Here is a 24,890-nt window from a genome sequence, read left to right on the forward strand (position 1 = left end):
TGTATGTAACCGTCCAAACCGAAACCCCGTACCTGTAGGTCCGTTGTCGTTGAGTGCTGCTCTTTTCCGCATTTTTGTAATTTAAGTCTGGTCGTTTGTTTTTGTTAATGTTGTTAATTGATTCATAATATATATTTGCGATGCTTTTATCACGTCAAATTTGATAAGAGTTTTATTTATTGCTGACAAAATTAGGTTACCTCTTTTACAACACTATCTGTATTGTACTGGCAATTTTTGTTTCTATATAAACAATAGTGTCAAATGCAAGATTCATTGGAACTTTATTCATATCATTTGTACCATTTGACCGTGGCTTTTTTTTCCTACATGACTTCTCTTACTTGTAAATTGAAAATATTAATTATATTTAATTTTGGGATAATTGAGTTTTTTTTTCAGTCTTATAGTTCAAAACTAATGTGTTTTGTAAACTTTTTTTTGCAGATATTTATAGACATATTGTGTTTTGAATTCTCTTTTCTTTGATTTGTTTAAGTACATACATAATAAAATAAGCTTATGACTAGCCATGCTAAAAGACGGATGACTATAAGAAACGTTGCAAAGCGTTTTTTTCAATTCTAATACATGCACTGTAAAGACGTATGAATAATCTAAGATAAGATAAGAGTATATATTCTATACGTTGTTTTGCTTCATTAATAAACTATTTCTAAAACATGTAGCAATACACGATTTGTAGTAATCGAGAAAATTACATATTTATTCACCGATTTCAACATATGATTTAATTAATCTGTCAAAGTTAAACGGCGTTCCATTTTACATCGATTCGAGGGGACTAAAGAGGTACTTTGTGTTCGATTATTTAAAAAAAAAAATTAACACCATATCTTCTTGTTTTTTCTTCTCTTTTGAGAAGCTATAATAAATGTTTTCTTCGTAACAATTAAGTATCTTTTTTTAAACGTTTTTATGTACCACGTTATAACATTAAATGTGTGTGGTATGCTATGGAGTGATATCGTTACATATGACGAGCAAAGATAAACATGTCTGTAAATAGTAATGTACATACTTAGTTTTTCCTATTCAACTATAACAATTACAGAAAAAAAAAATACACCGATTTATAAGAGAACATTAACATTAGAAAACAAGTCATATCAGATCATTTTCTAAAGAGACCTCCTCATATTAAGCAGTAATTGAGATAAAATGATATTTGTCGATATGTCATTCAACCCAATTTTCCTTTTATTAATGACTAAGACAGTAACAATCAAAACCAAGGAGTAAACAAAGACTCACAAAACCAAAGGACATTTACATCAACAGTTATAAATAATAATTAAGAAACAACATGAACTCCACTTAAAACCGGGAGTGAAACCAGGTGCTCCGGAAGGGTTAGCATTTCCTGCATCGTATACGGCACCCGTCGCGTTATTTCTTTGTTCAGTTCGATAATGATGGAAGAATATCAGATATGATTTCTTACACACTTTTGTCATAATGGCCAATCAGCTCATGATGGCGACCGTAAAATGTCTTGAGAGATGACCTTAATTTGATTGATTCATAGCCCTATCTTAGCAACTTTTGAGAAAGCAGTATTCCTCGTTCAACAAAATCAACGTACGTTGAGCTAGCTCGAGAGTAACGTATCAATTGAGACACATATACTCCATATGCTGGTGCCGCTGGGATGTTGCTACACATAAATGGAAAGTTGACTTAGAAAATTAAAATCATCGCGTTTGTCATAAATTTTGGGTTTCAACCTACCATCGGTAGTCATTTCGAGAGAAAGTTCTAAATATGAATCAGATTTATCTGTGTCGGTAGTATCTTTAATATCAAGTTCATTCGGATATATTAAAAGTAAGTGATCAATGAATTTATTATTATTAAGAGACAGTAAATCATCAATATACCGAAAGGTGAAATTAAAAGACTGGGCTAATTTCTTTTCTGCTTTCTGTACAAGCCCTTGGATAAGTTCTGCTTCATAGGAATATAAAAACAAATCTGCAAGTATAGGAGCGCAATTGGTACCCATTGGGATTCCAATAGTCTGTTGGAAGACCAAACCTCAGAATTCAACAAATATGTTGTCAATTAAAAAGTCCAGCATGGCAGTGATATCCTTGTCGGTATATTTTTTCCTTGACTCTGTATGATTTTTCAAAAAGTAAGCTGATTTCCAGCCCAAAACTAGATATTTAAAACGTCTAGTGCCCTTTTTGTTAAAGAAACATGAGCTGACGAGTTCTTTCAGTCGAGCGTTAAGTTTAGTATGTGGAGTAGAAAAATCAAAGGGTTTAATGTTGGTACAATGTTTTAATGATTGAGATTGTAAATTCACCAATAAAATATCATCACAATCGTCTTAACTTACGTTACGCAAATGTTTATTAAGATTTCTTGCCTCTATGTCTATTTTCTATAACTAAAACTATGAAGATTAAATGCATGACAAATTTATAATCAATGCAAGCATCTTATTGTTTTATAAACATTTTGCTAAAATTGTAGCAACCACATAGCGAAAAGGCGAAGCAACAATTGAGAATAAAGAGATGGTAAACTACATGTCATTGAATGATAAGCAAGTGTAAAATGATTCTAAAATAAGATAACACGTGCACCAAAATATTTAACAGATGGTATCTATAAAACAAAATTTCTTTATCAATGGAAACGTATGGAAAACTTAACAAATTTCCAAGAGAATCGAACACTTGAGAACACGAATTTAAACAAATGCAATGCTAATTGTTCAGAGTAGTTAGCTACTTTAACTGTAGAAAATGCTACTACAGGCGAACAGAATAGCCCTTTCGTTGTCATTCCATAGTTTGTATTTAACTGATTTGAAAAATAGATTGTTTCTATGTACTAAACTTACAATAATGGACTTTATTTTGTTTCTTCTGCTTTACACAATGTCAATATCGGTTAATTTTAAATAAGTGCAACAAATACAACTTCCGATTTACACAATGTCAAACATTTGTTTGGTACAGATCAAGTACATCAATTTTAAAATTCCGAAACTAATATTACCAAGATGATTTATTTCCTGATTGAAAACATATTTAGTACGTTTAGAGGATGTGTCTTTTTGAAACCATCGGCATTCCAATAGGAACAAACTGTGCCCCTCTTTTCGACTTGTTCATTTATTCATATAAGGCTGACTTCATACATATGCTTCTTAGGAAGAAAGAAGAGAAGTTCGCATCACTCTGTACTCTACGCTATAAATATGATGTTATTTCACTTAAAATTCAAAATTTGGTGACTATGTTGATTAAATATGTCCCCTCGAACTTTAGATAAATGAAATAACAGATAAAGTTAAGTCTGTCTTATACCTTGATATAGAATTAGAAATTAACGATGAAGGTCTTTTTTTACATAGCAACATTACATCAACGCCTGCATACGGAGTAATATCTTCATGTTGAAACGATATTACAGGGCTTGTATTTCTTATGATGATTTACTTGGTAGATCGTTGCTGATCACAAAAGCTAGTAAAGAGTAAAAAGTTCAAGTCATTCCTTCTTAAAATTTGTGGACACCATCACGAGTTGGTTGACCGTTAAGGAATATCCGTTTCACAGATAATAATAGTTATCAAAGGTACCAGGATTATAATTTAGCACGCCAGACGCGCGTTTTGTCTACACAAGACTCATCAGTGACGCTCATATCAAAATATTATAAAGCCAAACAAGAACAAAGTTGAAGAATAATAACGGATATGTTCTTATGGCATTATTACACTCCCGTACCCATTCCCAAATGTGACAAACCGAATTAAACTAATTACAGGGTTTGTAATAACAAGAGCAATACGTCGTAACCACAATCTAGTTTTCGTTTCCTTGATATAAAGGAGGGGTTAACACACCACCAACAGTCAGCATCAGACAAAATATGTAGACAAAAAAATGGCAAACAGATTTATATTGTAAACGATCAAATAGAGGCGGAAATGTTCTATTTGCTTATGCTCCAGAATTTATACAGTCCTTATCATTTGGTGATGGTTATTTCTTTTGCTATTTTTTTCTATTGTTTGTTTACGATTTCCTCGAATGGCTATACAAATCATTTTGTGGCATATTTATTATAACTTATAAAATGTTTTCTAATTTTCCCTCCAAAGATTAAGATCTGGTGATGGTATTGAATCACAATGTAGTCTTCCTTTTCTGAAAAATAAAATAAAATAAAAGACTTGTCAAATGCAACGTTCGACATTGCCATGAAATATATCAATAAACAAGAACTTACAGTTTGTAAAGAGCAGATCTTTTCAAGTATACTATTTTTCATTGCAATATACAAGTTGATGTTCGCTATGTAAATGCAAATACAGACAGACGTTTGTGTATGGATAGTCTTTTCCAATTTCATCATAATAATGATTTCATATTATGTATATTCCAAGTAAAGGGAAAGTCATTTATTTAATTTGTGTTACAATTATCAAATTCCTTAACACTATAGTCGGGTTGTGCTGTATGGTCAAATATCTTAATCATTTAAATTAATTTCATATACTACTAATCGATATATTGTATTTGCAGTTTATAAACGAGTAATTGATTATCAAAAACGTCCTTAGTTGATCAATAGGAATAAATCAACGTACAGTTTGATGTCTTTAATATTTCTTTAGCAGCTGTCATAAAAATGGGGGGTTAACTTAGATATACACATGTAACACCAGGTTAAACCCACAGTTTTCCTTGGAAAAAATTATGTACCAAGTCTCGAATAATATTTTTGTTTCCATTTGTGTCGTTGAGTTGAAAAGTTTATTGTTTGATTTTGTCTATTTTTCTCCCTTTTAAAATAAAAGTTAGACTTCGGTATTTTTGTTTATGCTAATCTGTACTGGATGAGATCATGTCTTAATAAGCTATAAGAATTTAAACGCATGATACATACCTGCCTCCTTTTTCAAAAACCTTAGATTGTATGGTATTCAACTTAAGGCTCCGACAATAAATACCAGCAAATGTTTGTCTCTTTATATCATTTAGCTGATCTAAAAGAATATCGAAAAATATTTTTACGACATGCATACATAGTGTTTATCTAGAAAATCATCTTTATATCGAAAAAGTAACTTACAATATTAAGTATTGTGAATTTCAATAGTTTATATAGCTTTCTGAAAATGTCATCTGTACCTTGTTAGAGCTGGAGCAGTTCTATTTTCAAGCGAATGTATGAAAATTATTCGGTATATAATTGTCAACTTATGCATTTACAGTTTCACTGGATTAAAAGCGGTCAAAGTGATATTGTAAAGTCTAACCAATATAATTTTTTTTCGAGAAAAGATATCAAGTTACAAATGTTACAAGTCGTCTGAAAACATATCTTTGATTGTTTTTATTCTTCTTCATTGTAATTGATCTCTATTTTGTGTTTGTATACTGTTGTTTTTCCCTTCATCATTATTTTCATAACTAAACTTGATATGTGTGTGTTAATTGAAGGATATTATGCTTTTCTTTGTTTAAATGTGTATGCATTTGTTTGGTAGTTTTTTTTTAGTTTTTGTGTATTCCATTGATATAACCCGCCTCTCTGTTTGCATATTTCAAAACGAATACAGATCAATAGGTAACATGTGTATTAAGTTTCAAGTTGATTGGACTTCAACTTCATCAAAAACTACTTTGACCAAAACCTTGAACCCGAAGCAGGACAAACGGACGAACGAACGAACGGACGGTTGCACAGACCAGAAAAAATAATGCCCATAAATAGGGCATAAACAGAATACAAACATGAAGGCCATGGTTTCCTACCAAGACGTGTTCATTTCTAACTACGACTTGCTTCAACTCAAAATACGACCGGCTGATTTCCAACTAAGATTTGTTCATTTCTAACTAAAACTTGTACTTTCTAACTATGTCTTTGTTCAATTTTCCATATGACCGGCTGATTTCTAACTAAGACGCGTACTTTCTAACTAAGAGTGGCTTGTTTCAAACTAAGGCTTGTTCATTTCTAACTAAAAGTTGTACTTTCTAACTACGACTTGGTTTAATTCTAAATACGACCGGCTGATTTCCATCTAAGACGTGTTCATGATCATTTCTAACTAAAACTTGTACTTTCTAACTACGACTTAGTTCAATTCTATATACGACCGGCTGATTTCCAACTAATGTTCATGTTTCCTTTGATAAATGAACAAACTGTCATGAATTAAGGTTAGTATTTCAAAGGCTGAACTTATTGGAATGTAGCTATGGTTATATGGACCTTTCGGTCATTTTGCTCTTCAAATATTTTTAACTTTTAACATCCTTGGCTTACTTATTCTTGGATTTGGATGTTCCTGATGACAATTTGTCATTTAAAGCGCTTACAACGCATGACGTTGATGAAGAGATATTTGTATCTCTATCACTTTATCGGTACCTTTTCTGGTGAACTTTAAGTTGTACCATGACCTATAGTTGTTAATCACTGTATCATTTGGTCTCTTGCGGACAGTTGTCTCGTTGGCAATTATACCACATCTTTTTTTATATTTTGGTCATTGGTGATATTATCAACTACGTACAACAATCTGTAATCAGTGCTTCGGTACATGATTTATAACATATCTGTCTATAAAGTACAAAATTAACATAAACCTCCCTTAGCCATAGTTGATCTAAGTTGGATTAAGGGTTTTTCTATGTGCATGTTGGACATACAGATCTTCACGTGCTTCAGTACTCATACATCCTTTGCTTTCAAAGAAATGTATTGATAGATTGATGTATATAACAGCACCAAACTTGTTATATTGACTTCTGCTTAATTTCCTTCTACATGTATGATCTATTTCTAGCATAGATAAAACACATTAAGCTTTTGTCAAAACACTATATCACTGAATTCAAGCTCAAATTGGACTGGTAGTAACATATGCGTCAAACAAAGAAAACTACATATGGGTACTAATATTGACAGATATGACACTTTTCCAATTTTTACTAGTTTTGATTTGTTAATATCTATTCAAAAAACACTGTTCTGGCATATATGTCTTTATTTATTAGAGATTCTTACTTAAATTTAAATAAAGTGGTCCAATTATAAAATATAATTGATAATTTGGTCCCCCTTTTTTTCTACATGTTGAAAAAGGAGAGTAATTTGGTAAAAAAACATACTTTTATGTATAAACATGGATCAACAAGAATAATTTATATATCTCCAAGCTAGACAACTTGCTAAAATGGTTATTAAATGCATTTCCAGTGAGATTTTGGAATAAGTATGCACCAATTTTCCTTGAAATAAAAAAGCTCATTAAGAAACCCCAAAAAAACATGAACAATCACTACATAATTTGACAAAAAGCAATATTTATACTATAAACTAGTCATAATATACAAGATTTCTTTGGTTTAAGGGTTAAATAATGCAAAAATAAAATTTCAGGTAAAATCTGAACTGTGTGCATGCCAAATGTCCAAAAAAGGTTAAAACACCTTATTGAAGCAATTCGAAGGCTGTAATTTTTTGTAGATTGTTGAATATAATAAATAGTTTAACATGATTTCTGACAACTAATATGACCAATTCTCAATGTAAAGGGTATGACTTCTAAAGATAGAATTCCACATGCCTGTCAGTTATAGGTATAAAACCACTAATTTATAGCTCCATTGCATTCAATGTTAAATTCTGCAATTTTAAGAATTTATGGCTACTTTGTCTTAAGTTCGAATAAAGTGTCAGTTATTTGATGTCAAAGCTGTATCTTATTCTGACTTGTACTGCAAAAATCAACATACCTTTAATTGCATATTAGAGCGTACTGGTTCCCTGAAGTTTGATAGTACAAAAACAGGAACGTCTGATCTGAACAACCGGTCAAATGTGCCCTTCTATTAAAATTTCATATACTTCTTTATTATTCAAATAAATCTTTCAACAAGGTTTGTACAGTGATCCCAAGTCCCTAAGCTTTCATTTGATACCACAATTAACCAAATTTACCCGCTATTGACAAAGATACAGCTATGCGTAGGAACTACTTTGTTTAAAATATGTACTACTTTCTTGTATGTTCTTTCCGACCGGGCCTGAATTAGTGGTTCTATACTTAGAAACGACAAGTGACACATGTTAATGATGTGAAGAAATTATCAATAAAAGAAATAGGTAGGTTATGCAATGAAATATGTGAGATAGGTTATGCAATTAAGTTCGTGAGGTTGGTTATATAATGAAGTTCGTATGAGATTAATTTCGAGGAAATATGATTGCCACTGGAAATGATGATATAATAGATAGGAACAGATTTTTTTCTCTTGTAACAGGACACCTAAGTACTCATTACAGAGTTGCTGCAAGGACAATGCATACGAAGAGAGCTTTGCAATATCATTACACGTGTCATCTAATTTAAGCTCCCCATTCTTATCGAACATGGCTGCATTTACCCTGCACAACCGAATGGAAGCCTCACTTTGACAAGGGTTTTAACTGATGGGCTGGAGAAGACCAACTAAACTCAATAGTTAAGCTTTGAGAGTTCCAAATGAAAGAAAATTTAGAAAGGCCATTCGGATGCAAATTAAAATATATCAATATAGTGATGTTTTCATTTTCAGCTACGGCATGTCAATGTTCAACTACATTGTTTGAACGTCTTCCTCAGGTAATTCTACTAATTATTTATAGCCAATTTTTATTTCGAACTAAAATTTTATTTCAAACATACCTAATGTAAAACCGGTGTTTTGGAACTTATTTTCGTAAAAGAATCGGTCACCTTCTTTGTACCTCTGAAATTGTTGTGCTATCAAACATTTGAAAGTCGGTCCAAGTATTTCACCATTGCAACTTGGTTTTTCTGTAATCCCTCCAACAAATAAATCTACGTCATCGGGATGCCTATTTTAAAATATACACATTTTTTTTATTAATATCTAATATCCTATACCGAGTGAATGTAAAATTGTCTAAAAAGTAAAAAAATAGAAAATCAGAAGACATAAATTACAAATAAAACAAGAACAGATACAATCATGCTCAAAATAAAAATAAAAACACCCAGATGAAAATACATGCAAAAACAAGAAAACAATGAGACCAAAACCTGTATTTTTATAAACCGCAGTATTTCGTCATGTTGATACTTCGCTGCTTGAGTTTTTTGTATTTAAAGGTAAAGAAAAATGCAAGAACACCAATATCATAATTTGAACTTGTAATTCAAGAGAACAATAACTTAATTCAATTTGTTTATCAAGTATGTGCATCAGTGTATCAACAAATTTGATAATAGATATAGGAAGATGTGGTGTGAGTGCCAATGAGACAACTCTCCATCCAAAAAACAATTTATAAAAGTAAACCATTATAGGTCAATGTACGGCCTTCATCAATGTTTACAGTTTATGAGTAAATAGGTCAGATCGATTGCATTTTGTTATAGTAGTATGAACACACAGGTTGAGACTAGACCGAAAGATATCGTTATGATTAAAGATAATGTGAACGCTAACTGGTTTTATTTAGATCGATTCAAAATGGATCGTTTACACAAATGATAGTGTGAACGGGATCTAGATCGGAATAAATAGGACTTATGAATGATACACAGAAGAAAGTTACATTGTGCTATTCCTCAACAGGAAAAAAAGATAGACACATTGTTTTTTCTCTTCAAATTATGTCTTACACGAAGTCTTTCGGCGCTCAAAGCAGATATCGACAAAATATCAGTATGCAGACAACCTTATGATAAATACGTTTCTGTTCACTCTCATCTTCATTATTATTGATAAGCGTTACATATCCCACGCTCATTGTTCATTCAGTTACATATCAATATAAATTATATGTTATATTTCAGAGACATTTACCTGTAAACTTGTGACAGTTTCTTTACTGTATCGTGATCATGATCACGAAATCCCATTGATCCTGTGTTAAATACGTTTGCTGGGTACAGACCACAGTACATCCGCAACTTATTATAACCTGGAATTCCGTGGTCTCTTCCTCTTTGTATATTTAGAGATGCAAGGTCAAATCCATCACTGGGTCCATCAAATTTTGTTTCAAACAAATGGTTTCTAATCTGGTCCGATATGAATCTATCTCTTTTTCGCATCAGTGTTTCAGCCATCCATCGACCCATTCGAGTTGGACCATAAATGTTTAAGTCACGCATTTTGTCGTTGTTAAAGAAATCTCGCCTCATTTCTTCAAAAGCTTTAATTTTGAAATTTCTATCCATCGAACCAATATGACGTCCAACTAACGAATGTCCAAATCTAAACGCAGCTGCGCCAAATTCGTTTAAAGTACTTGGGTCAGCGTAAGCACTAAAAGAATCACGATGACCAGTTTTTGAACTTATCAAATTTGAACCATATGCCATGTCTCTACCTACAAGCAATGGCATAAATTCGTTGTAGATAATATGCTGATATATTCCAGTCAGAATTTTCTTGGACTCCTGAAACAGTTTTTCGTCGTTCCAATGACGGTTTAGTTTACTGAGTATTCCTGCTATTCTGTTATGTTCCCGCAGGAAAACGATGTGAATTACTGTCAACATTGGAATTTCCTGGAATCTGTAATCCCCTAAAAATAAATGTTACCTTAAGAGCATATACTTTACTGTTTTAATACATTTTGCCAGGAAATCCATGTTTTGCGATCGTTGGTAGTAGGTTAACGAGGTGACACAGATATATTCTTTTCTTTGTTGCATCTGTTATGCAATGATGATACGGTCATATAAAGGATTACAATTAGACCTTTGTCATTTAAGTTATAATTGTTTACCATTACCAAAACTTTTATCTTTACATTATATGCATGTTTGTTATTTTCTGTCGTCTTTGCCCATGATGTTGATCTCATCATATATTCTATAACAAAACATCAGTGTTAGACAAATTTGAGACGATTTAAATCACGGTAATTTTCGACTCTCAAAAATTGTTCGCGCAAATTAGTTACAAATGATTTTCCTTAAAGAACACAATATATTTTTATTCCTATTCAACATTCATTTGAACAAACAAAAAAGACTTACTTGTTCTTTTGATGCGTTTATAAGTTTAAATGTATTTACATGTGTGAAGCACAATGGAATGTCCAACTACCAATACGTGGGAACAACTTTTACTTTATCGTTTCGAAAATATCTTTGACATTGAATATATAGTTCCTGTCTATGTATGGCTTACAAAGACCACAGTGACTTCGCAGTATGTATTGCGTGATGAAAGACTGAACTATAACCTATTGTTAGGACACTGGTAGAGTAGCCTTAAAGTATCGAATAGATATTGAGTGAAGAAGGATGTAGCTTTTTTTTTTCTTTGGAATTATTGTTCTATATTATAAAGCAAGGGCTCTGTAGACATTCGTAGTGGTAACAATTTATTAAGGAAAAACACAAATGTCTTACCTTTAAGGAGAGTAAAGGAAAATAATACCTTACACATTTGAAGCGTTCAAAACGCTTGATTAACTTTCAGCAGCAACGCCGATACTTGAAACTTTGAAGCCAGTGAAATCGTAGAAGTAGAAACGTTAGAAAATAACGCATGTAATATACTATTCGCTCAGTCGTATTTGTCTCTAAGTAAAAGAAATATATCTCACCCGAATTGAAACACACTTGGTCTGGTAGACAATCGCCAACAGGTGGACCGTCAGGTAGAAGATCGTCTTTGCTCGCATTGAGTCGCCCACCTGCATTGTACAATAGAAGTATTGACCGTTTTGATATACAAGTGTGTTGCTCTACTAGTTAACACCCATTCTCCGTAACAATCAACCAAAGTTAAGCACGGATGGTCCCCGATTTTGTTGAAACTTTCTGACAACAACCATTGACATGAATTATGAAAAAAGTCTGTACATATGCATGTTACCCTGAATTATGTATGGTTGCCATGGCAGGCTTTAAAATGTAGAAAATATCTGATTTTTGCTATTCTAGGCTTACAGTCACTAATATACAGCCTAATATGTTTGATGCAGTTTATGTCTTATGAAATTCTTTAAAACACTTTTTGAATGACATTTTTACACTTTTTCTGATATTAAACTCAAATTGACGTTTTTAATCTAGGTTAGTAGTATGAATCTTAGCATATTCTTATGCAATTATGAACCAACTTTTTTCCTAATTGATGATGCAAACACGCATACATTCCTGAATAAACAAAATAATAGCATTTATTCAAAAAGATTGTTTTTCTCATTTATGCAAACACAATTTTTGGGGCTAATTAGATTTTTTTCATAAACATTGGATAAAAATGGCAAAAATTGCCTGAAATCTGAGTTATTTGCCTTTTAAGAACTCACCGAAGTTTAAAGATAGAAAAAGTCATTTGTTTATCTACGCAAGAATGAAAACAGACGTCTGCAACATGTTTTGCTTCTTTAAATCAATATCTGTTATACTGTATATCTAATTTAAAAAAATATCTATATACATGTTTCATAATGGATTGTCAATTTTATAACAATGACAAGCCTTTACTATGTTCAGAGGACATAAAAGTCATAACAAACTTGAGGAAACATGTGATGAAAAGGGTTGTGTAGAATGTGGTCTGCTCCCGTCGATCGCCTTCATGTAATTTACAAATATGTTCAAGCCATTGTTCAATGTACTTGGAAGCAATGAAAAAAAACCCCAACTTTTTCAAATATCTGAACTCGTTTTTTCAGTGACTTTTTTTGTGATATACATTTGACGTGACTCTGTACTTATGTATCCCGTCATACTTTGAACCACACTTTTATTTTATTTATTATTATTACTTTAACTGTTAAGTCAGTTTTTGTTATATCTATATTGCGTGACTGTATTTATGCATCCCGTCATACTTTGAACGACAAAATTATTTCATGTCTACCTGTGCGAATTTCAAACGCGCAATTTTACACCAGTACTCAAAATCCCCCTTCATGGATGAGTGCATTTTACATAGACAACTTAATCAAAATGAGGATGTTAATTTGATATATGCCTTTTTGTGCTTCTTCGTTACATTTGTTGTTTTTATAGTGATTAAGATAATAACACAATGTTGACTGCTGTACCCCTATTTTTGACATTTTTACCTATTGTGTCTATTTGTTTTGTTCACGCATCGGTGACAATATAATGGAATTTGATACGACTGTCATACAAGTGAGAGGTTTAGCTAGCTTTAAAACCAGGTTCAATCCACCATTTTCTACGTTTGAAAATGCCTGTACCAAGTCAGGATTATGACAGTTCTTGTCCATTCGTTTTTGATGCGTTTTGTTATTTGATTTTGCCATGTGATTATGGACTTTCCGAATTGATTTTCCTCTGAGTTCAGTATTTTTGTGATTTTACTTTTTAAACCTATTTCCATGACCAAATTTCTTGTATTTAAAGTGTATGTTTGCTTTGTATAAAGTTCCTTACAGGAGAAATACATTTTTGCCTTTATTCACACACCTTTGTAAAAATAATCTAACAGTGACAAGTCTAAAATTATATAAGGATCTTTTTGGGTGGTTTTAGGTCACTTATTATGAATGCATATATGAAAATTTGTCAAGCACATTTACATGTATGGTAGGTTATGCTTCCTTTTAAACTATTTAAAATAAGATGCTGTGCTGACCTTGTCAAGCTGTAACCACATACACTGAATACTGTACATGTACAGAACTAAACATTAATCATATGAATAGATATCCTTAACACTAAACATGGGAATGATAAATATCCTTAACATGAAACATGGGAATGATAAATATCCTTAACATGAAACATGGGAATGATAAATATCCTTAACATGAAACATGGGAATGATAAATATCCTTAACATGAAACATGGGAATGATAAATATCCTTAACATGAAACATGGGAATGATAAATATCCTTAACATGAAACATGGGAATGATAAATATCCTTAACATGAAACATGGGAATGATAAATATCCTTAACATGAAACATGGGAATGATAAATATCCTTAACATGAAACATGGGAATGATAAATATCCTTAACATGAAACATGGGAATGATAAATATCCTTAACATGAAACATGGGAATGATAAATATCCTTAACATGAAACATGGGAATGATAAATATCCTTAACATGAAACATGGGAATGATAAATATCCTTAACATGAAACATGGGAATGATAAATATCCTTAACATGAAACATAGGAATACAAATCCTTTACATGAAACAAAGGAATAAATATCCTTAATATGAGACATAGGAATAAATATTCTTAACATGAAACATAGGAATAAATATCCCTAACATGAAACATGGGAATAAATATCCTTAACATGTAACATAGGAATAAACATCCCTAATAAGAAACATAACAAAAAATCCTTAATACGTGTAATATGAGACACATGAATAATATCCTTAACATAAAACATGGGAATACATATTCTTAACAAGCAAAATAGGAATAAATATCTGTAAACATGGAACATAGGAAATTCAATTGAAATAAAAAAAAAAATCCTTAACATAAACAATTTGAATAAACATCAAAGGAATAAAACATGGCAATAACTAGAAATATTGGAAAAACATAAAACTGATAACAACTTATTCTTAACATGAAAGCACTTTAAAGATTTTAAAGAAAAGTACTACCAGTCTTTAACTGTCTATCATATTGTTATATGAATAACACCCAAATTAAAAATTTCATTTGAAACAACATGTACTCAAAGGTCTTCAAGTGTTATGCCCCCCCGCCGGAGCATTAAGTTTAACCCTTGTCCGTCTATACGTACGTTCCCAAGTTGGTTTCCATTCTAAAACTTTAGTTTGCCTTAATCAAATGTTATGAAACTTATACACAATGCTTATTACCACAAAACAAAGATCAAATTCGAAATGTGGTTGTGTCATTTGAATTGTCCAAGAGTTATACTGTATATTTTGTTTCCATTCTCCAACCTTAGTTTGATTCAAAAAACATTATAACACTTATACACAATGCTCATTACCACAAAACACAGACCAAGTCTGATTGTAGTAGCGTCAAATTAACCGTTCTAGAGTAATGCCACTTTAAAAATGGGAAAAATGCTGATTTGTTTGTTTCCCTTCTCTAACTTAAATTTGCATCAACCATGTTAACCTAATGTTATGAAACTTATACACAATCCTTATAACCAAAAATTCAGAAAAAGTACAAACTTCTGCAGTTATGTTACTTTATAACTTTATATGATATGCAAACGGGGGATTCATCTGTGCCCCATGAACACATTCACCATTTACTTCAATTACATGTATAAGTCCAAAATACAAGCATTTAAAACCATTTACTGAAATACAATAAAAACAATGATTTAATATTTTTTTCATTATATCATTTTAATTGAAAGACATGCAGATTAATACAATAATTCATTGTTGTTACACACTTTAAAACAAATATATGTAGTAAAGAATTAAATTTTTATTGTTATTTTCTCCTTATATCTTGATTTTATTTCAAACTATTGCAGTTAAAAGTGTTGCATTGTTAATCCTAGAAGATACATGTAGTTTGGAAACATGTAAAAGTGAACAAGCTTGTTCGAGTCAAACTTCAGATTCTTCTATTCGTAATTCCTTAAAGCTGGAAGCCTTGAATAGATTTCTCAGTTTTCATGTATAATTATTTTGGCAATCTGTATTTCAAGTACATTTTTTGGCTTTAAAAAAAATTGAACAATGTAACTCGGAGTAGGTTAGTCGATATAAGCCGATTCTTATTAGAAATATATTTTGAACTGGAATATATTGGTCTTCAAGTCCACCTATAGTCCATCTCTGCGTGTAGGATTTCTTGCCGCTTTAATTTGTAGGCCTATTTGTGGTTTTTGGCTGCTTTTTGGTCAGGTTGTTGTCTCCTTGGCACATTCCTTGTTATTCCATGCTTAATTCTATGTATTTAAAGTAACTTTTTTTTAATAAAATTTTCTGTCATTCATTTTGTTAACTAAAATATACTTTTAGTTGTAAGGTGTTACAAGAGACATCATCAATTTTTTTTTTTCAAGGTGAGCTTTTATGTGACAGCTTTAATGTTCTATTTTATGTTCATTTCAGAGAATGGAAATGGAGAAAAATGTACTATTACATGTACTACATACGCAAATGTCCCGAAGACAGCTGCGCAAGAGAATTTTCAACATCAGCAGCAGTGATGAGTATGTCCTCATAGTCGAGTGTTTGTTAAATGGTGTAAAAATGAAAATATCAGAAAAAGCAAAACGATTGTATGCAGACAAAATCCATATTTTTAGAATCAACAAATAATTTAGTGACACTTAATTCTAGATAAAGTTCTTCAAATGGGATGGGGCATCTAAGTCACCAAATCAAAAGTCACATTCAGTCAACAAATAAGCCAATATATTTTATATGACTGAAAAATCTAACATTGGAAAGGTGACTGGTAACCAGGTAGATCCTTATGTGGCTGATGATAATATGAGAAATTCCTCTTTATACAACATGTACAAAAAGCAGCATATTTTATCAGGACAAGAAATTGCTTCATTTTTCTCCCGCTTTTGTCAGAAAGAGAAAACTACTTAGTTCTAAAGACTATGTAGCAGCAGAGGAAAAATACAGAAAAGATAATAGAGTGCTTTTGGAATCAAATAAACAGTTAAAATATTCTTTAGTTTTAATTCTTTTGTTTAAAGGAGAAGGTGCGCTAAGGGCCTTTTTTGGTAAAAAAAAATGAAATGTTTCACTAATCAGATTATTTAACAAATAAACTCATCATAGATACATTTACCAAGATTGATATTTTACATTTACGCCAGATGCACGTTTCGTCTACAACAGACTCATCAGTGACGCTCGAATAAAAAAAATGTTTAAATGGTCAAACAATGTACGAAGTTGGAGAGAATTTGGGACCAACAATTTCTAAATGTTTTGCCAAATACAGCTAAGGTAATCTATTCCGGAGTTAGAAAAGCCTTAGTATTTCAAAAATTAAAAGCTTTGTTAACTGTTAAACTATTATTAAGAACATACCAATGATAACTCAAGACGGAGTATGTTGTTTAGCATCTTTAAAATGTGAACTTAAATATCTTTGAAATAAAATGATTATTTATAGAGATTTTACAGTCCAAAAGTAGAAAAATCCAACAAGTCTTCGATATTTGCAAAGAAAACACAGAAATATTGACATGAAAGGTGCTATCTTTATAAAAAAAAATATTATCATAAATTATCTAGTTAAAAAATGAACAGGAAAATTGACCAAAATGAAAACGTTTTCAGGTAAACATGCAGACAGGCTTATTTAATGGTATAACCAGTAAACAGCGTCTCGTATTTAAGTTTTCCTTTCCTAAGCTTTTAAACAAATAAAAGATAATCAAAATTTTTAAGTTCAAAGTTCCATGAAAATATAAGCCAAAAATTGTCTTTGATGCACCTTTTATTGATATTTGAATACATATATTTTCATGTGGTATTTGTAAGTTCATGAATCACTCAATGCAATGCTGAATAAATATTTTGGAAAATTATAAAAATGAATGAATCACAATTTGAAAGATTAGCACATAATTTTGTTATGATTAATTAAAATCCTAACTAAATATATTTAAAAAATATTTATTTCATTTTGTTTACAAAATGTTCCAGTACTGTCATACATAAATTAAGGAAAACAGTTTAATGTTACACTACTGTTATAGATAAAATTATGATAAAGTTTTATGTTTAACTACTGTTAACTAGAGTTATTGTATGATAAACATGTACATCTAAAAAGCTCTGGCTCAAATAATTGTGTCTTTGTAAATATTGAAGTAAAATTTATGAATACACTATTTAATTTGTCTGAGTCACTTTATGTTATTCCTCAAAATTACAGATGACATTTTTGATCAGTTCACCTTTATTGCCACATGTACAGTCTCTTATATTCGTAAGATGACTTTTGTTTATCTCTAAAATCTATTTTGATGAAATACTCATCAAATTTTTTTTTCTTCAATTAAGATAAAAATGGTTGCTTGAACTTAAATCTGTGAAATAGCATTGTCTTCTTTATCATAACAAGGCTATAGAAAACATCATGACAACATTGAAAGCAACAGTCCTATAATTTGTTATTAAAATTGTATTTCTCCTGTAAATAATAAATAAAAGGTAACGTAAGATTAAATAATTTATTGATAAACTTTAATTAACATTTTTAATGAAGAAACTGAAAAAAAATTGAAATTTTAACTTTTTTGTTTCCACTGTTACCAACCTTGGAAACAAAATCCCCAAGAACTTTGGCTATACATCACCATAAACTGTATAAATTGGGTATTACATATACCTGTTGAACTCTTCCATATATCCAAGGATCAAGTCAGGGTAACATAAAATATTTTATATTTTTAAATTCAGTCATTATGTCAATTTGTAATGATATTTATATCAATAGTATAGGTATTTTAACCAATATATTGCTATTCAAGTGCATATTAATGCCTGAAGTTGACCTATTTCATAGTTGAAAAGAAGCAATTTCGAAGGTAAAATTAGAATATCCTGTTACCATGGCAACCATGGTCCATAGCAACAATATTATTTTTTTAAAATTTATACATAAAGGTGTGAAAACTTACAAAATTTAAAACTTTTCTGAGACTAAACGTGCAACACCCTATATCTGACATGGTTGATATTTACAGAGAATCCATGTTAAATTGATGCCCTATTAAATATTATAAATATACCAACAAAACTTGTTTGACCAAGTGTTTCCAAGGTTTTAAATCAAAATTGGTACAACGAAGACCAATACTAGGATTTTTGATATCAACAACACTTACGTAGGTTTTGATCGCACCAAATTGATTGGTATAAATTGAATTAAACCAAATGTGCTCACATGTACTTCAACGTTTCTCGATTGTAATTTGTTTGTAAATCTAACATTCCTTTCAAACGTACGCGTTGAAAAGGTGACAAAAAAGGAATGAAAGGTATAGAAAACAATGAACGTATTCACTCAAAAAAACTGAAATTTGTCTACATTTCAATTTCTATCATTGCAAAATATATGCAAAGCATGTCCTAATTTCAAGCAAGTAACTAAAGTCTGCGCGTCCATGTTTGCGATCAATTATGCGAGAATTCACCATTCATTTTATAAATAAACGACTGTATGCAAAATACCAGCCTTTACTCTCTTCTTGCGTTTGTTATTGGATATTTGAGACTGGTATAAATCAGACTGTGCATTTACTTTAGTATAAAATTAAATTCATGTGTGGCTATTGATTTAAGTTTTCTGTCTATCTTCCTTTTAAATTTTGACTATCCATTGTGATCTGCAACAATACACATGTAAGTAAAAACGAAGATGTGGTATGGTTGCTAATGAAATCCAATGAAGCAGATATAGATAACTATGAGAAAACCCTATATCGGTTGTGAAAGTCTAGATATCACATAATGTATATTTTGAAGAGCTAATAAAACCTTCAAACCTATGTGTACCTTCCAATTGTCGTAGTTCATTAACACGTATCTGGCTGCTTCCATAGGTTGCTGATAAGTCCAGGAAAGCAGTTCGTTCGTTTAGTTGTTGTCTGGGACCTACAAGTGATAATATGTAATTTGTTTATTATCTTTACAACGTATTGTGTAGTGTTTTTTTGGTTTTTTGTGAACATTTTTTACTTTTACTGTTTAACTCATTTTTGGTAAAATGCGCGGCTTAGTATTTTTACATTCAGCTGTGATAATACTTTCGTAATCTTGTCTTTGGTTTTTGTGTCTGTGTTTTGTTTTTACAGTGTCTATATGCCATATTGCTTTTCTTTTTTAAGTGAGCAAGTTTCATCTCAATGCTTTACAGTTTAATGTATTATGCCTGTCTGTTTAGCTGACTCATTGTTGTCAATATAATGTAATTCTGTTTGACTGCCATTCAAAGAAAAGTTTAAGGTACCTATAAAACTAGAATAATGTACCAATATACAGGTGTATGCATTAACCATGTAAAACATAAGAAAGTTTTACATTCGTTGGATGTTCTGGAGGTTAAGATTGTGCTCACAATTAAGAATGGACTTTTTGTTTTGAATTGTCAATGGATTTTCTCTTTTGTTTTACTTTTTGGCAAAAACATAATTATTGTGATCTAGCTGAAATCTTAAATCACTGCTTTAGACGCCCATAACTAACAAAAAGAAGGTAATAAAGAACTGAGATCAGTTCTTTTAAAATTTTAAACACAAGGCCGCCAGAAAAAAATAGGTTGACCTTGGCTTTCGAAACCACATGTTGAGCCGGTTCTGAATAACCTTAGATAACTCCCATTTAGTTGTGAGGTTCGGTTGCTAATTTTTTTAGTTTTTAATATTTTGTTTTGATTAACGTTTTTTTTCTGTTATATTTGCCATGGTGATGTCAGTTTATTGACTTATGATATTGATCATGGCCTTTGAATTCTTCAACGTCCCATGTTCATCAGGCAACTTAGTATAAACTAGAATATAGGTGCAACGCTTAAAAGGTAATTCTGGATCTCAAGAGCAATTCCAATTACTTTTAAGAAACAATACTTCACGAATCGGTTGACAGTTACGGAATACCTGTTTCAAAGATGACGACGGATATGTTCCTACAGTTGTTACCATAATACCACCCTTCTTTATCCTTATGTGACCTTCTAATTAGACTCGTCACAGTGTTTGTACTTATATGAGCAACACGACAGGGACACCAGGTGATTAGGAACTGCTGAATCATGTGGAGCACCCGGAGCTAATCACTGGTTTTGGATAGTTTTCGTCTTTCTTAGGGTTTAGTTTTTTTGAATTTGCGTTTGTTTACTGTTGTCATCTTTTGGATTATGTTGCGATGCTGTTGTCAGGATATGTTTGACTTATGAGTTTGAGTTTAATGTGCCATTGTTATATTTCGGCTATCCAATACATAAATGCCTCGTGAAAAATATGAAATGACATGCTAGACGGTTCTCTTTACATATATCATTTTATGTTATACGAATGTTTTACCTGGAAAACACCATTCTGATGGGGCTGGTTTATTCCTCACAAAATGCATGCACTTAGTACGAAAATCGTTCTGAAAATGATCATCTGGAATTTCGAATGGAAAACAATGCTCCCTGAAAGTAATAATTATCTTTATTCAATTACAGGTTTAAGGTAATGTAGAGTTTATTTTTTTAAACTAACTAGTTTGTAAACTATATGTTTTTCCGAATATATAGTAATAACTCTGCTTTTCAAATGGCAAGAAAAACAAGAAATATATGAAAATATGAGACCGTTAACTCATCTATTGACAAATATAAAAACATACTTAGGTTTTACACAGTCTTCATCACAATCTTCTATTTTCTGTTCATTGAATATATCTGTAAAAATGAAAGAAAGAGTAAGGCAATATGTTTTATGTATTTATTTCATAGCACTGAATAATTCTAACTGTATTCAAGTAAGACTCGTTTGACAATAAAAATTTCTTTACATGAACCCTACGGAAGTAGCTTTAAGGTTTTTAATTCAATACTGTCCATAATTTTGCCCGGCCGAGAGATTTGATATGGTCTTTATATTCAAAATATAAGGTGTGTAAAAAATAAGAAATGTTTTTCTGTATGCAATCTACCAATATTCTTTGATTGTTGGTTGCTAAACGTCTAGTTGAAAATATTTAAATCATGTTCAAGACAAGCGAATCTTGTAATAGAGGTCAAAAATTAGAAACTGAGGGTACATTGGTTGGATACAGAAATGTTAATTATGGACTCCTAAAAGAATTGTTGCAACGCTTCTTAACGTGCAAAGACCGTGGTTTTTTCTTTACATTAGATATCGGATTCAACGTCCCCCTTCTGAACGGACGTGCCTACGTACTTGTGCATTCCACATAACCAAGCTGACGCCTCATTTCGGCAAGGTTATATTGTAATTCAGAAGAATACTAACACTAACCATATTTAAGTGACGACATCAAAAGATCGATGAAGGATAAGAAACTTAAATCAAATATTTTGGGGGTGGGGGTAAAATTGCTGCAAGTTTTGTATATTCAAAATCGATTTTACATATATCTATATTGACCAATCAATTTTTCCAAAATTAAGTTAAAAAGAGGGGGAGGGGTTAGTGAAAACACTATGTGAATACAATGTTATACCTACATTGAACTTTTGATGTCGTCCCCTTTTGTCAAGTATAGGCTATTAAGATGTTGATGAAGTCGAAACATACACATGCAACACCATAAATTTTAAATGTTGCAATGAAACCACCCGTGAGAAAATGATGAGCATTGCATGAGTAAATATAAATATATAAGAGAGTCAAACTGATAGATAGAAAATAAACTGACAATGCCACGGCTAAAGACAAACAGACAAATAATAGTACACAAAACACAACAAAGAAAACTAAAGACTAACTAACATACAATACTCGATTAAAACGTCAGTATCAGTAATAATATACCTAAATCGAACAATATATGATGTAATGGTCACACTACGGTAAACATGACCACGGAACCAACTTAACCTGATTTGCTTTATAAATAGCGTTCAAATTCATTGACCGCATACACAGGAATAGCAAAGATGGACTAACCTACACCCCTTTCAGGTCAGTTATTTTTATATCAATGAACAAACCGTTTTTGTCTTTGTTTACCTACCGTTGGCAGTAGAATTAGGAATCTTTGTTGCCGGCGTTTTGATAACGTCATGATCCACAAACTGTGCAAAGTGAACTAAAGTAAGAGTATATCTTGTACTTTTAGGAGATCTAAAATCTTCTGTCGTACTCAATACCACATTCGAGATTTCTCTGGGACTTGTCAATTTACCATTTTTACCATAAATTCTTGGAATATGTCCTAAATTATCAGCTAAAAGAGAAAAAAAGAAAACGTTTTGAAAATACCTGTTTATTAATAATCATGTATTTTATTGTATGCAATCGATCGTGTTATTAACGAAAGGTTTGTAATTTCATTATATTTTCAATAAGATTTGTTTTAACAGCTTTTGCCTTGTTTCAGTATACCTGTTTAACTTGTGTTGATACCTTTGTTTGAAATCTTTTAGCTTAGTTTACCTTGTTGTCTGTAAAATTTAAAGGATATCAAAATAATTTGTTCACGATTTTATGTTGCAGGCCAATGATTTTGTCTCTCCTTTAAGAATTCGGGGGCCAGCTGAAGGACGCCTCCGGGTGCGGGAATTTCTCGCTACATTGGAGACCTGTTGGTGACCTTCTGCTGTTGTTTTTGTTCTATGGTCGGGTTGTTGTCTTTTTGGCACATTCCCCATTTCCATTCTCAATTTTACTTGTTTTTTGTGTGTTTTAAATTCAAAATCTGCTTTTAATGTTATTTGCAGGTTGCTTGGAAATTTCTGTAGAAGATTTTAAGTCACTGTTACATGTATAAGAATATATTGGTTATTATTTGATATTTTATAAACTACATTACCTATAGCTACATGCATTTATTCCTTAATCTCGTTCTAAAGTTACTTCGACAAATTTTTCATACAATCATGTACGGAGTCAACCTTAAATCCACCTTATCCGCAAAAATGATAAATTTACGATAACAAAGATGATCAGACCTGTAAGGGTCGTCATGTTAACACTTTCGTCTTATACGTTTTTAATTCAATTCTCAGGTATTGTAGACCAAATACGAACAATGTTGGCCAGAATTTTATTCTAAAAACTTTTTCTAATGGTCGGAATAAACAATCAAACTTTAAAAAATCAACCCCTAAAAATATAATTAGGGTCATTTAATCATAATTATACATATTCCAGAAATAAAACCAATATGCTTAAACTAATCTGGGTGTAATTTTGAAAAATGAGTTATTTCCCCTTTTTGAAAATCTTTGTTCAAAAGATTGAAAAAACTGTAGCAGACAACTTGATTATACTATTGCTTGATCACTCTTCCTTGTTTAACAACAATTATCGTTGACATATTCCATTAATGAATTATGAATGTTGCTTGTCCATTTTTTAACAATTTCCTTTAGTCTAAAAATCAAGCAATAGCCAAATCCAATAGTATATCTGAACTTCTGAAAAGAGGGCTTTTGTTACGGTAGACTTGGACATGACGTGTCTGCCAATTCAATACTGTGAGAGACAAACGGCTTGGTTTGCTAAGCGTGGCATCACCTGGCATATAGCGGTTTGATTGGCTAAAGGCGAAGAAGGATTTTAAAACTTTGACTTTTTACATTTCTTTGCCAACCCAACTGCACAATGTTCAGTCACTTCAGCATTCATATAATGTGACATTGCCAAAGAAGTTGTTAAACTCAAGCCAGAGTTAACAAACGTCAATTTCTACTCTGATAATGTAGGATGGTAGAAAAACACACTATCAATTGCACTACTGTATGCCAACGCTGGACCATCAATAACATCATATTATTTCTGACCGGCTAAAGATGGGAAAGGTCTGTGTCAGAAAATCTTCACACGTCAGAAATATAGCGATACGTCAATGAGGAACATGCTGTACTAGATGCAATCGACGGGAATGATACATGTTTTATTAATTTTTTTTGGGTGGCGTTTTATACAATACAAGAATTTGTTTGGTATAAACGGTGCAAAAAGCCAACATTTATTTAATTGGTAATATGAAAAAAAATATGGGGAATGCATGAGTAAGACAAATTTGCATTAAAGGAAAAAACAGATGGATGTCAGCATCCTGTAGTGCTTAATGGTCTTCAACAGTGAGAAACAGTCCATACTGCATCACAAGCACTAAAAGAGGGATGAAAGATACCAAAGAGACAGTCAAACTCATAAATCGAAAATAAACTGACAATGCAAT

The 24,890-nt window shown here is 31.5% G+C and overlaps 1 protein-coding gene across 1 annotated transcript in view; it reads right to left on the bottom strand.

Annotated features, from left to right (window-relative positions):
• Positions 1 to 4,093: 4,093 nt before the first annotated feature.
• LOC139494955 (peroxidase-like protein) overlaps positions 4,094 to 24,890 on the bottom strand; it is a 30,300-nt gene continuing 9,503 nt past the window's right edge. Inside the window, exons 4-12 of the mRNA XM_071283079.1 lie at positions 22,716 to 22,928; positions 21,363 to 21,417; positions 21,053 to 21,165; positions 19,527 to 19,625; positions 11,635 to 11,724; positions 9,876 to 10,602; positions 8,729 to 8,901; positions 4,933 to 5,032; positions 4,094 to 4,190 (exon numbers count right to left, since the gene is read on the bottom strand). Coding sequence (XP_071139180.1) covers positions 4,127 to 4,190; positions 4,933 to 5,032; positions 8,729 to 8,901; positions 9,876 to 10,602; positions 11,635 to 11,724; positions 19,527 to 19,625; positions 21,053 to 21,165; positions 21,363 to 21,417; positions 22,716 to 22,928 — 1,634 coding nt within the window. The 3' untranslated portion in view covers positions 4,094 to 4,126. The remainder of the gene's footprint in view (positions 4,191 to 4,932; positions 5,033 to 8,728; positions 8,902 to 9,875; positions 10,603 to 11,634; positions 11,725 to 19,526; positions 19,626 to 21,052; positions 21,166 to 21,362; positions 21,418 to 22,715; positions 22,929 to 24,890) is intronic.

The sequence above is a fragment of the Mytilus edulis genome, chromosome 11 (assembly GCF_963676685.1).
Source record: "Mytilus edulis chromosome 11, xbMytEdul2.2, whole genome shotgun sequence".
NCBI classification, from domain to species: Eukaryota; Metazoa; Mollusca; class Bivalvia; order Mytilida; family Mytilidae; genus Mytilus; species Mytilus edulis.